The 13,183-nt window shown below is 30.6% G+C and overlaps 1 protein-coding gene across 6 annotated transcripts in view; it reads right to left on the bottom strand.

The window, feature by feature from the left end:
- The window catches only part of bru1 (bruno 1), a 971,893-nt gene that overhangs the window by 522,392 nt on the left and 436,318 nt on the right, over positions 1–13,183 (bottom strand). For all 6 annotated transcript variants that reach the window (XR_011950072.1, XM_072523112.1, XM_072523110.1 and 3 more), the window contains one exon: positions 6,583–6,869. Coding sequence is in view for 5 of the 6 variants with exons in the window: in XM_072523112.1 (XP_072379213.1) it covers positions 6,583–6,869 (287 nt within the window). In the remaining variant the exon portion in view is untranslated. The remainder of the gene's footprint in view (positions 1–6,582; positions 6,870–13,183) is intronic.

A 13,183-nucleotide genomic window follows, 5' to 3' on the forward strand; every position in this document is an offset into this window, starting at 1 on the left:
CGTTTATTTCCTCCATACCACATCCCGCTCGTATTTCCTCACTTCTTACTCTGTCTCTTAGAGTTTGGTTTGTTATTTTTCGTAAGACTTTCATTTCTGTTGTTTCCAGTAGTCTTTGTGTTTTTGCCGTATCTGCTCTTGTTTCCGCTGTGTACGTCATTATCGGTCTTATTCTTGATTTATATATCCTGGTTTTCGTTTCGGTTGTGAGGTATTTGTTTCTCCAGATTGTGTTGTTGAGACATCCTGCTGCTCTGTTTGCATGTTCACTTGTTTTTGTACTTCTTCTTCCACTTTTCCGTAGCTTGACAGTTTTATTCCCAAGTATTCAGTTTCCATCACTTGTTCTATTATTTTGTTATTTACGACTAGTTTACATCTTCTCGGTTCCGCTGATATCACTATCGCTTTATTTTTCTCTGTTAATATCTCCATGTTGTATATGTGCGCCGTATCTTCGAATTCTTTAATTAATCTTTGTAGGTCATCTTAATTTTCGGCTTTTATTATGGCGTCGTCGGCGTAGCAGATTATCCTTATTTCCTTTTCTCCCATTCTATATCCTCTTCTTGTTTTAACTTTCTTTATGATTTCATCCATTATCAGATTAAATATTAATGGGCTCAGCGAATCTCCTTGTCTAATGCCAGTTTCATATTTGATAGGTTGCGATAGTTTTCCTTTACATCCTACCATAGCTATTATATATATTCCCTTTTCATATAATAAATGTATCGCGTCCCGAATTCTCACTCTATCAAACGTTTTCTTCAAATCTATCAGACACATATATGCTGGTTTGTTGTATTCCAGCGACTTTTCTTTTATTTGTCTTATTACAAAAACTGCATCCGTGCATGATCTTCCTGTCCGAAATCCTTAATGTTGCTCTTGCAGAGATATTCGTTCGTTTATTTTTGTCGCTATTATTCTTGTTGTCAATTTGAGTGTTGTATTTAATAGATTTATTGCTCGATAATTATTGGGGTCTTTCTTATCTCCTTTTTTTAAGAACATCACCATTATCGCTCTCCTCCATTCATCTGGTATTCTGTTCGTGGTAAACTACTCTTTCTTGTAGAATTAATTGTAGCAACCCGTATCCTTCGCTGTTCCTCATGATGTGACCAAGGTATTCGATTTTGGCTGCTTTTATTGTGGTTAGTAACTTTTCCTTTTTGCATTTTTAATAAAACGTCCTGTTTAGTAACGTGGTCAGTCTAGAATATCTTCAGGACTCGACCACAAAGCTACATTTCGAAAGCCTCAATTTTTTTGCAGGTACCGTCTGTCAAAGTCCACAATCCAACTCCGTGCAACAGTATAGAAAAGATATAACATCGTAGTAACCTGATTTTTATGGGTACTGATAATTCATGGTATTTGAATAGCTTAGCCATTTTTTGAAATGCAGATCTTGCTTCCTCTATCCTACATTTTATTTTTAGGGAATGGGCCCAAGTTTCATTGACGTTCATACCAAGGTAGGTGTATGTTTTTACTCTTTCTATTGGTTGAAAATTCGCACTGATTATTTGAATTTGCTGTTCCTTCTTAGAGATCACCATACATTTTGTTTTCTTAACGTTCACTGTAAGCCCATATCTCTGACTTACTTCTGTGATTTTATTTATTAACTTCTGGAGAGCTTTATAACTATCAGCGAATACCACCGTATCACTCACGTATCTGATGTTATTGATATATTCTCTGTTAATTTGAATTCTAAATTCCACATCTACTGCTTTTTAAAAGATTTCTTCAGATTATATGTTAAACAGTAAGTGTGATATTATACATCCCTGTCGGACCCCACGTTTGATTTTGATATCATCGGATTCTCCTGCCTCTGTACGGATAGACAATGTTTGATTCCTGTAAAGATTGCTAATAATTCTTAGATCACAGGTGTTTATTCCAATATTTGTTAATATCTCCATTAGCTCGTCGTATTTTACTGTATCTTACGCTTCATGGTAATCAATGAAGCATGAATAAATATTGCACTTCACATCTTTACATCGTACAAATTTTGTTTAATATTGTTAAATATGGCATGATAATCACTCCATTCACATTTAAATCTATACTGGCATTTCTTAAACTGACAGTTGGATTAAAAGTTTTCTAAACTTTCTAAAGTTTTTATAAAAGTTTTCTTTTTTTTATCTTAGTTTTTCTCTTTAAAGTTTTTTCTTTTTTTGTTCTTCTTCGTTTCAAAGAAGGACGATGTCCATGTATCTTATTTGATGACCTTAAAAGTTTTCTCACATACTTATCGATATCTAATAAAAGAAGCATAATTTTAATTTTTTCTTCCACATTTAATTTCAAAGCCATTCCATATTTAATTTCATTACAATAAACAATTAAAAGAACAAAAGGTACATATTGTTTCCTGTTAGATAACCAATATGCAACATATGACTTTAGTGTGTATGCGAACTAAGTTTGTCTATTTGTTAAGTTTATATAACTCTGTTACTAATAATCTTTATGGGTCACTAAGTGACGTTTGGAATTGTCATTTTCTTATACCAAAAGATTAAAACAAAAGTTTAAGCTTAACACGGAAATAGCTAAGTCCATTACTCCTTAATATTTTAATGGACAGACTAAGGAAACTTCAGAGAGAAAGAAACAACTAAGCACGGATAAAAGTATGGTATACAGAACCAAAACAGTCACAACATATACTGAATAAATGTCAAAAAGTTCGAAAAAAATAAACATAAACAAATCTAGAAAAATAATTTCAAGAAATAAAACAGATATTAATGATAACAGTGAATAGAAATTATTTGACGCGCAGTTGAAAAATTAATAACTTATGAGTGCTTAGGAAGCTTAATATCAGATGATGGATGGATAGATACAGACATAACTTACAGAAAAAATATAGCAAATATTCAATATTATGCAATAAATAAAACCATTCTACACCGTAAAATAGACCTAAACACTAAAATGATAACTTACTGCGCGATATCAATACCTAATTTAATCATGGATGTTCCTAAACGAAAACACCAAAGTAACTTAACAGAAATCTAAATGTAATTTCTAAGAGAGGTTATAAAAAAGATATGTGAGATGGATAAACAATTTGTGATACATACTAGATTACATCTAGCACTAACAACCAATAACTACAAAAGGTCAGTAAATGAACGTGAAATATGGCGATACCCTCTAATTTTCCATGTCACCAGCGAATCACTAATATAATTCAAACTTAATTATTGATTAAAGCAATTATTATTGCTTTTATTATTTTATTGCTTTTATTATTTAGAAATACAGAATACAGCATTAGGAATAGGTATATAGTCTTTTCTCACCAGACTGATTGAAATTTTACAATGTTTTGCCAAATAACCACCATTAGTACTAAGAAGAATCTATCTTTTTATAGCTTATGCAGAAAATCTTCAAGCGATAGTGTCGCATCCTTAAACATAGCGTTTTATACTTAAATTATGCAATTTCCAAAATTAACAGATAAGTGAGCTATATCTATATGTCCAACCTGAACCATAGCCCCTGTACAATGTGATAAATATTATCAAATATAACAAGTATGAAACCGTTCACAAAATAATAAACCAATCGTCTCCCAAAAAGTTCTTCTGTTTTTTGTATTAGCAGCATCCTGTCTGAACAATATATATATATATATACATGAACAACTAAAGCATCTCGAATATTTTGTTTTGGCATTTACCATAAATATTGTCTCTCTCATTACATTACATCCAAGATCATCAATTAGCCTATATTTGTCCACCACTGAACGTAAGCCTCCCGTAAAATTTTGCATCTATTTCTATCTTGTGCTTCTTGCATCCAGTTTGTGGTGATGCGCTTGATATCATCCGTCCATCTAGTCGGTGGTCGTCCTCTGCTTTGATATGCCTCTTTCTTTGGTCGCCATTCCAGAATCTTTCTGGTTCATCTATCATCCGTTAATCTGGCAACATGTGCGGCCCAAGCCCATTTAGCCATGGCTATTTTTTCAACTGCATCTGTGACTCCTGTTCTTCTTCTTATTTCTAGGTTTGGTACTTCTCTGTATATCTATGATGGTAATACCTCATATTGATCTTTTCATAGCGCGTTGTGTAACTCTTATTTTATCTATTGTTCTTTTTGACATACAATATAACAGGTGTATAATAGTATATTACATAACGAGAGTTGTAGAAGCTTATTACATGCGAGTAAAAAAGTTGCGCTCTCGCCGCGTAGCAGTAATTTTACAAGCATGTAATAAGCTTACAACTCAAGTTGTGTAGTATACTTTTTCTACGATTAATTTTATTTATAAAAATAAAAAGTATAACAAGTAATTTTTATTTATTTAACAAAATTCGGGAACAATTTAAATTAAACATTTATTTATAATAATTAATTGTAAAATTTTGGCAATTATTTATAACTATGCCCTTATCCGAGTTTGGCGGTTGTTTAATAATACGTGGTGAATGGTAAGATGACGTAAACTGTACGGTATGTTCTTTTTGGACATTGGTATTTTCAGTGTACGTAAAGTAAAGGTCTGTAAATTACTTTCAATGGAATTTATAATTCGATTGGCTGTTGACGTCTTATTATTTATTGACTCATCGACATAACCTTTGGCCGTTGTTGAAGATTTCCATCCGCCATGTCGTTTAAGAGCCATTAAATCACCACCGTCATCTACCAAAATAGTGGCAGAAGTTGGTCTTAAACAGTGACCTGTGCACATTTTGGGATCTGATAACTTTAAATATTTGGCTATTTGTTTAGGAACACCGTCTATTTTATTTAATCCTGCCACCCTTTCGTACATTTACCTCTTTGATAATTAAGAAAAAAATGATTTATTTGCGGATCGCTAATCTGTAGTCGAATTTCTATATATTGTTTGCAGATTTTATAGAAATATCCGGAAATAACGAACGATCTACATATTTTGGTTTTCATATCAGGAATTTTAACCAATAACCTGGTACTTAAATCATCAATGTTACGAATTTTAAGATTGTTTAACTCTTGTTTCCTACAAGCTCCACATATTCAAATAATTGCAATAACCTTAAAATAAAAGTATTATAAGTAGGCACAGTTAGACTTTTAAATAACATACCTTTACTAACAAGTACTGTACATTAGGAGCTCCATTTAAAAATAGTTTTATTTCATCAAGATGTAAAATTTAGAGTATCTAAAAGCTTTTTAGATAAGCTTGCAATTTCGGGTAATTTTCAATATTAACATTATTTTTCAAAGTTATAACACTTCTTAGCATGGAATTTATTGCCCATAATGAGGATGGTTTAAATTTCTTAGCAATTTCTCCAAAATAAGCCAAGAGTACGTTTTCAAAAAATGAATTATTTGTTGTACGCCAATCCATAAATTGCTGATATACCTTTTCATATCTTCCTCTAGATTTTTCTGGTAATATTATGGCTTATGTGATATTATACATTTTTATAGAACTGAAGCGTAATTTTTTTTATTAAGTGCTCGCCAAATGGTAGGAAATATACAATTTACTAGTAAGAGAGTAGAAAAAAGTAATTCCATAGTTTATCTATTAAAATATTAATTACATTTTGTATGCGATTCGTAACAGCAAGTTCGTTTCATTTGGTTGCCATCTCTGACTGGTCTGCAGGTCAATAAGAACACTTTATCACACTCGTGAAGCAATACAAACTGTAATTTCAATGTTGGTATCCGACTTTATTTGGTTAAACCTTTAGTTAAAAACAAAAAGTGCGTGCTAAGTGAATAAGAAAATGAATGCATCAATCACAATCATTTCTACACGCTGCTAACAAGTGCAACAAAGCTACAAGTTCATAGTGTGTGATACGCCAGATCACCCTATTTAAACATTTTATTTGCATGTAGGGCACAACATGATAACTTATCTTTAAATCAAATCGCCCTAATGTGACTGTTGGGACTAAATTAAAAAAATACATAGACACTCAACACCCATTAATATTATAAAAGTTTTAGGATCTAATTTTAATTTTAAAAACCTATTTAAGTATATAAGGACAATAATATTCTAAACAAATTATTTTACTTTTATAGGTCGTAGGATTAATTTACGTAAAAGTTTACTTCAGTTTCTAAGGCACAAAATTAAAGTTATCTTAAAATCAATAAACTTGAATTTATATATTTATGTACTACATATCTGAATATTTTTTTTAATTTACTTTGATTGTACCTGACCTCACTATATTATTCAATTTATAATTAACTTTGTCCTCCCACTAATAAAAATCGGTAGTTGATGCGATTAAAAAAAAACTAGATAGTAGGTATAATAATAATCTAAATAGATATGAAAAACTTGAATTGTTTGGTTACGAGTATATTATAAAAATTTATAAAAATGAGGAATTTTATAAAGTGATGGAAACTAAAAGAATTGTAAAAGACGAAGAAGCTAACCAAGGAAAAGTTGTGAAAATGGAATAGAACAACTGAGAGTACAAAGAAATTAGTTTAAATTTTTTTACCATCATCTTGTAATATTATATTTGCATTAAAATCAAATAAAAAATAAAATCTCACCTTTACTGGCTCCGGTTGCTTTATCCCGAAGTACATTTATCGAGTGTACCCTGCCGTATTCCTCAAACATCCTCCTTAAGTCGTTCTCGTCCATCGAACGAGGCACTTGTCCCACGAACATCTTTATCGTGTCGTTATCGGGTTGTTCTTGCTCATTTTTGGTTTGCGACAACGCGACGACGTTTGCGTTTGTTGCATTTAGCAAATTATTGTTGTTGCTACTAACGTTGTTGTTATTATTGTTAGCCTGGTTGGTTATGTTATTGTTGTTGTTCATGGCCAGAGAGCTGAAATAAAAAAAAAAATCATAAGTATTTATAATATAATACGATCCCGTAGAATATATTATTATTACGGTTTTTTTAACCAATATAAATATAATGCAAAAACCTTTAATGGAAGTTAATAAAAAGTTACATATATAAAAATTTGGTTTAAAATTTAAATTTTGTGTAGTATAAAATAGATAATGTTTGATACTCATATTATACTATAGTATTATAAACACATAATGTAGAAGAAACATACACACATCAAAATAATCTAGGGGAACAAAACTAAATTCGAGATTACGGAAGGATTTTAAATAATTTATTTTAAACATATTTATTAAAAAGTTTCCCGAATGGGAACGGTAAAAAAGTCTCTTGAGTATAAAATAAACATTTTTTAGTATAAAATAAACAAGTCGAAACAATGGCAACAAAAAATAAATAAAAAACTAATTTGTTGACCCTCCATTCCAAACGAAGTAGTATTTAGGTTAAGTTAGTATAGTGTATGACCTCCACGATTGTTGATTACTGTCCTACATCTGTAAGGCAAACTCATGATCAGATGGTCAATGTTTTACTGCGGTATTTTATTCCACTCCATTGAAAGACCCTCGAACAGTTGCTGTCTGGTATTAAAGGCAATATTTTGTTGCAAAATGCGTCTGCCCAATATGTCTTATCCATACTCAATTGGTTTTAAATCTGGCGATTGTGCAGGCCGTGGTAAAGTCTCAATTTCATTATATTCCAGGAATGTTTACACGACACTGGCATTACGCGAACGCGCATTGTCGTGCATTATTTGAAATTGGGAACCAGCTTGTTGTGCAAGAGGTACAACAATAGGTTCAAGAATAATATCGCAGTAGTCTGTTGCCTTTAGAAACGAGATTCGAACGTTCCAGACAAACGAGATTGATTCTTTCATGAAGATTGATGCCACTCCATACCATTATACTGCTGCCTTACTGTCTACAAACCTCCTGCACGGTGGACAATCGTTCAGCATTGCCAGATAGTCTCCAAAATTTTGTCCGTCTTTTATTTGGTGCAAATTTAAATCCGGATCATGTGAGTATCACAGTAATGGCCCACTCACGGCTAACACAATTTGCGTGTTCTTGTGCCTCCGCAATGAGCGTTATTTCCTCTGGATAACATAAGCACTTTCACAGGTCTTCGACCATTTAATACTACTTTATGACTGTAGTCTATTTTTAATGGTTTGGCCACTTACAAACACCTGATCAGTCTCTTGTAGCATTATTTGTAATTTTGTTGCAGTTACTGTGCGATCTCACAAAGCCTGCAACCTAATAAAACGTTCTTTAATCTGGTTGGTTATCTTGGAGATGTCTCTCCATTATTGGTAATTACAAAACTAAATAAAAATCTACATAGACATCAAAAATCTAGTACCAATAAAGAAATATTTCTTTTTATCTTACAGACAAAAAACACATATAGAAGTTTTGTTCAATTTTTTATAGCCATTCTTTCAGCATTAACGATTACAACAATAAGGCTTACAAACATAAATTTATTTTTGTCTTTGCAGCTAACATTAATTTTAAGATATTAGTATAGGTGTCTTCTGGATTATTTCGATGTGTGTATATAGATGACATATGAAAACAAACAAAAGCAGTGATACTGAGAGCTTTATGATATTAGAAGCATTAATTAGAGAAATCAAAATTTATTCGAAACATAATAATAGCAAAAGCCAAAAAGAATCTGTAAAAAGGTATAAGAAGTACTGGAAAAGACAAATCAGTATTGACTAAGAATAATTTAATTGAAGATATTATGATAGTGGCAAAACGGCAAGGCAGAAAAGAAGATACGAAGGCACGAAGGAGGGTATGTACATAAAATAATATAAAAATTACACTCATGAGAGTAAAATTTACAGATTTTAAAGGAAGCAAAGAGAAATTGAAGATAAAATTCCCAGTAAAAATCTGAATTATAGAATGATGAGACTAGGAGATAAATAACTAAAGTGATAGGAAAGGAAAATGTTACGAGTATAAACTACATGCAGAGGTTTTACTATGCCAAAAAACTAGACAAAAAAAAAAGATACACATAAAAGCAGAGATGGAAAAGGACGGTCTAGAAAAACAGATATTTTGAATAAAAAACCTGCAAAAAACTAGTAAAGAAAGCAATGAAGTAACTAAAAATTATGTAAATATAGCAAATTGCTGTTATAGTAATACGAATGGTAATCTAGCTCGAAGCGCATACGTAGGCGAATGGAAAGCTTCGGTCTGCTGGAAAGAGATGGCTCTTTGTACTTTTAGATTATTATCTTACAAAAAGTTTTAAGTTTAGTATTACATTTTATTATGAGGCTATTTATTATTTTAGTTTAATTGTTCCAAATACAGCTATAATAAAATAAACCTTACTATTTTAATGAAAGTTTCTAATCGTTTGCACATTTCGATAGCCCAGAGAAACAGAAAATGATTTTATTAAATTTTTTTCGAACTTTGTTGTCAAAGCAGATGGCACCTCTGTGTGCATTAAAAGTGGGAAGTATTTTGGAAACATAAGTTTGACCCTTTGAGTTTAAATTTAAATAAGCTCGAACGACTGACGAGGTAGAGGTACCGAAATATCAGGTATATCGTTCTATTGATGCTGATTCAAGCGAGAAAGGGTTGATTAATTTCTGCCCCAACGCTATTTTATTTGGCTTTTATTTCATCATAGCAATAGCAAGACTTTGTGTTTCTAATCGTTTGCATATAATAGTTTGCACACACACACACACACACACACATATATATATATATATATATATATATATATATATATATATATACATATAAATAAAATAATCTTTTTGATAAAAAAGTCTGGATTTAAATCAATTCTATTTTCTAGTCACTTAATATTTTGCCAATTTCTTATTGGCTTCATCGGAAGTGCACTGAAATTTATTGAACAAAGAGGTAAGCAACTTAAGAATACAATTGCATGAATATGTACTTACAGGGGTGAAGGGTAGATTTAAAAATATATTAATAATTTTTAAAATAGATCAATGTCAAAGTCAAGTTTAGCAAATATACGATTTAATTTTAAATTAAATAGATTACAGAATAAAACATTAGATGTTACTAAGGTGATTGGTGTCTGCTTTATAGTTTAATACATGTTTTTTTGTAATTTAACACATTTCGAAAAATAGTCTATCTTTAAAATTATTTTCAGTTTATAAAATTTTAACATTATTATAGTCAAACTGGTGACTTGTGTTAATGAAATGTTGTGAAAAACCCATTTGTGCTGGATAATACGTTGTTTTAGCCATTGGCTTGTCTATCCAATATAGGTATATCTGCGGAGGTTGTTATACATTAAATCACTGGAAAATATTATTATATATATATATATATATATATATATATATATATATCTTTACCTATATACCTTTTTCCCCTGCTTGTATCCCACGATGTTCTAATTTCCCGAGAAGATACTTCGTCTGTTACAAAGTATTAGTTCGTGATATTTTAGAAACGTATAAAACATTATTATCCTTTCAAATTTTACGATAATTTTGTAATAAAACCGATGTGCGAAAGGTGATTACAAATTTACAACTTTCTGAGAATATTCAATTACCAAAGAGCTCAGATTTACATTTATGTTTTACTCTTTGCGTTGCGGAAAATTTAGATTTAAAAGACAACGTAAATTTAATACTTTATTTTTGTTTTTAGTAAAATGAAACATAAAATAAGTCCACATGCCTTAATATATTCTAAAATACCCACTTAATTTAAATATATGAACACATAATTCCTTCAAAGAACAAGCTTTTGTGGTTTTAAAAACGTTATATTACATGAGAGAGGGACAAAATTGTTTCCTTGACTTAGGAATATCTTCAAGTGATCTTGCAGCTGCTAAAACAAAAAATACTTTTTCGTTAAAAACTGACAGCCGTTTTTTTTACAAAGATGTATCTTCATGGACAGAAAATGCTGCCTTTGTGAAAGCTCAGTAGAGATTTCTTCGTTCAAAAACAGTTAACTCGAACAGCTGTTAAACTAATGCAAAGTTTTTATAGTTTAATAATCACAGATAAAGAACAGAAGCCGTTTCTATTATGCTGTGTACAAGAGCACATAAATAAAAAAAAAAGATAATATCTTGAAAAATCGTGACACTGTACATAATATTATTATTAGAATTGTTTGTGGAGCATTACGGAAAACTTCCATCGAAACCTTTTTAATTGAAACTGTTCAGACACACTTTACCGAAGAATGTATTAAACAGTATCTCACTCAACTTTAATTGCTTCAGATTTAAATAAACTTTTGTATCACAATACCTTCAATGACAAATACATGAACTACTTTAATACTAAATCTCACACACCAAAGCTATACTATGAAAGAATTCGCCTGTACTGTTCTATATTAAATATTCCATTTACAAAAGTTTTTCTAGTAAACTGGCCTTCATGGACTATTGAAAAACCGAAAATCAATGTATCATTAGGTTTAAGTATTAAGGATCAAACAAATCTAGCAATTTTTTAGGCAAAGCTAAACCTTATTTTAAACCAGCCGTACAAAGGCTAGCTTAAAATATTTACCGAACCATTAAAAACCGAACAGTTGGTGGAGCTATTATTACATAAGACGGACCCTTAAAATTTGACCTTACACTTATTTTACAATGTATTAATTAGAAATGTTTGCATTGTTCATGGCCCCATAATTTAATAATATCAAAAGTTTCTCCTGTAGTGTCATTCTTTTCGACTGCTTAAGTCAAAATAAAGCCATGCAAAACTTTTACCCAAGATATTCCATAAAAAAAAAGATAAAATCGAAACTTTGTAAAGCTCAAGAAAGCCTCAGAACAGTTCCCACATTAGTTAAGCATTCAATGCGTTGTACCGGAAGTAGCAAAATTGGGTTTCGAAACTTGTAGCATGCTAAATTTTTCTATTATTAGCCTGTATTTTCAATACTATGTCTAGAGAGATTATTAATTTTTATCGTTTTGAATACGTATAAGTGTTTTAAGAGCTTTTTTTGTAATAAATTATGTTTGGGATTATAGTATTCGATAAACAAATATGTTTTCTTTTAAACCATTCCATTCAAGTATTAATTATACATAATCCCTTTTAAAATTTTATTGGTTTTTAGTTAAAAGCTTTCTGAAACTTATTAGTTTCTCACTGGAACAAATATTTCGAACCAAAGTACACATCCCTCTTCCAAAAATTAATTAGCTTAGGTCTAATTTATAAAAAGGCAAAGTCTGATTCTAGTTCTCAGTTGCCAGCAGTTATTTTTTTGTATCAATATGCATTCAGACGTGCGTATTAGTTGTTTAGTTCCGATTAAGAAACAATTTTGTGAGTCTGATAGGCAATTCACTTGTCGCCACTAATATTCACAGACAACCCCCTTCTGTCATGTCGCGGCCAACCACCATTAGTAATGTTTATGCCGAACAGGTAAAGATATCGTATTTCAACATCTTGAGGGCCATCTGTTTTTCTCCAGGCCTATGGTCCCATAATCACAGGTCAAAAAACTATTGTGAGTTAATATTTTATAATGATAATGTTTTTTTTTGCTGTTAAGGACAGTAACTTTTATCATTTTTTGTTGATAGTTTATTTTCAGTTTTTTTGGGTATGTTACTAAATTATGTAAGATTATAATTTCGTAACGTTAATTTAAGTAAAACGGAATAATGGCCAATGATATTCGTTCAGATTGTAGTCAAAGATTCTTCATTTTTATTTTAAATTTTTTTGAGAGATAAACATTTTTTTGTAGCGTATTATGATATTTTTAAGTAGACACGATATAAATTATTTGAATTTTGTTGTAGAAGATAATATAATAATTCTTCTAAAGTATTTTATTGAATATACAACCTTTTCTTGCAGCTTATGGTTAAATATGTCAATTTTTGTAGTTTTTTTGTCAATAATTTGCTGAAATGTTTTCTGACGCGTGTTGTTATTGTTTTTCTGATGTTTCTGAGAGAAATGTTTGTTTAGTTTATCTATTTTTGTGTTTCTTCATAAGTTTTATTTTAAAATTTAGTGACGCCCATTTTGTTTTACAGATTAGCTGTAATTCGTGTTTCTTGTTATTCTTTGTCAAACTGTGATACTTTGTTATCTATTTATTATCTATCATTTATCTATCTGATTTTGATTTGCATTTTTATCATCTATAAGCTTCCTGACTTAAGCAAGGTGGTCTTCATTAAGTAATGTAAATGAAAAGCTTTTTATTATCAACTTTTGTCAGCTTTTTCGGGACAAA

Source organism: Diabrotica undecimpunctata, chromosome 2 (assembly GCF_040954645.1).
Source record: "Diabrotica undecimpunctata isolate CICGRU chromosome 2, icDiaUnde3, whole genome shotgun sequence".
NCBI lineage: Eukaryota > Metazoa > Arthropoda > Insecta > Coleoptera > Chrysomelidae > Diabrotica > Diabrotica undecimpunctata.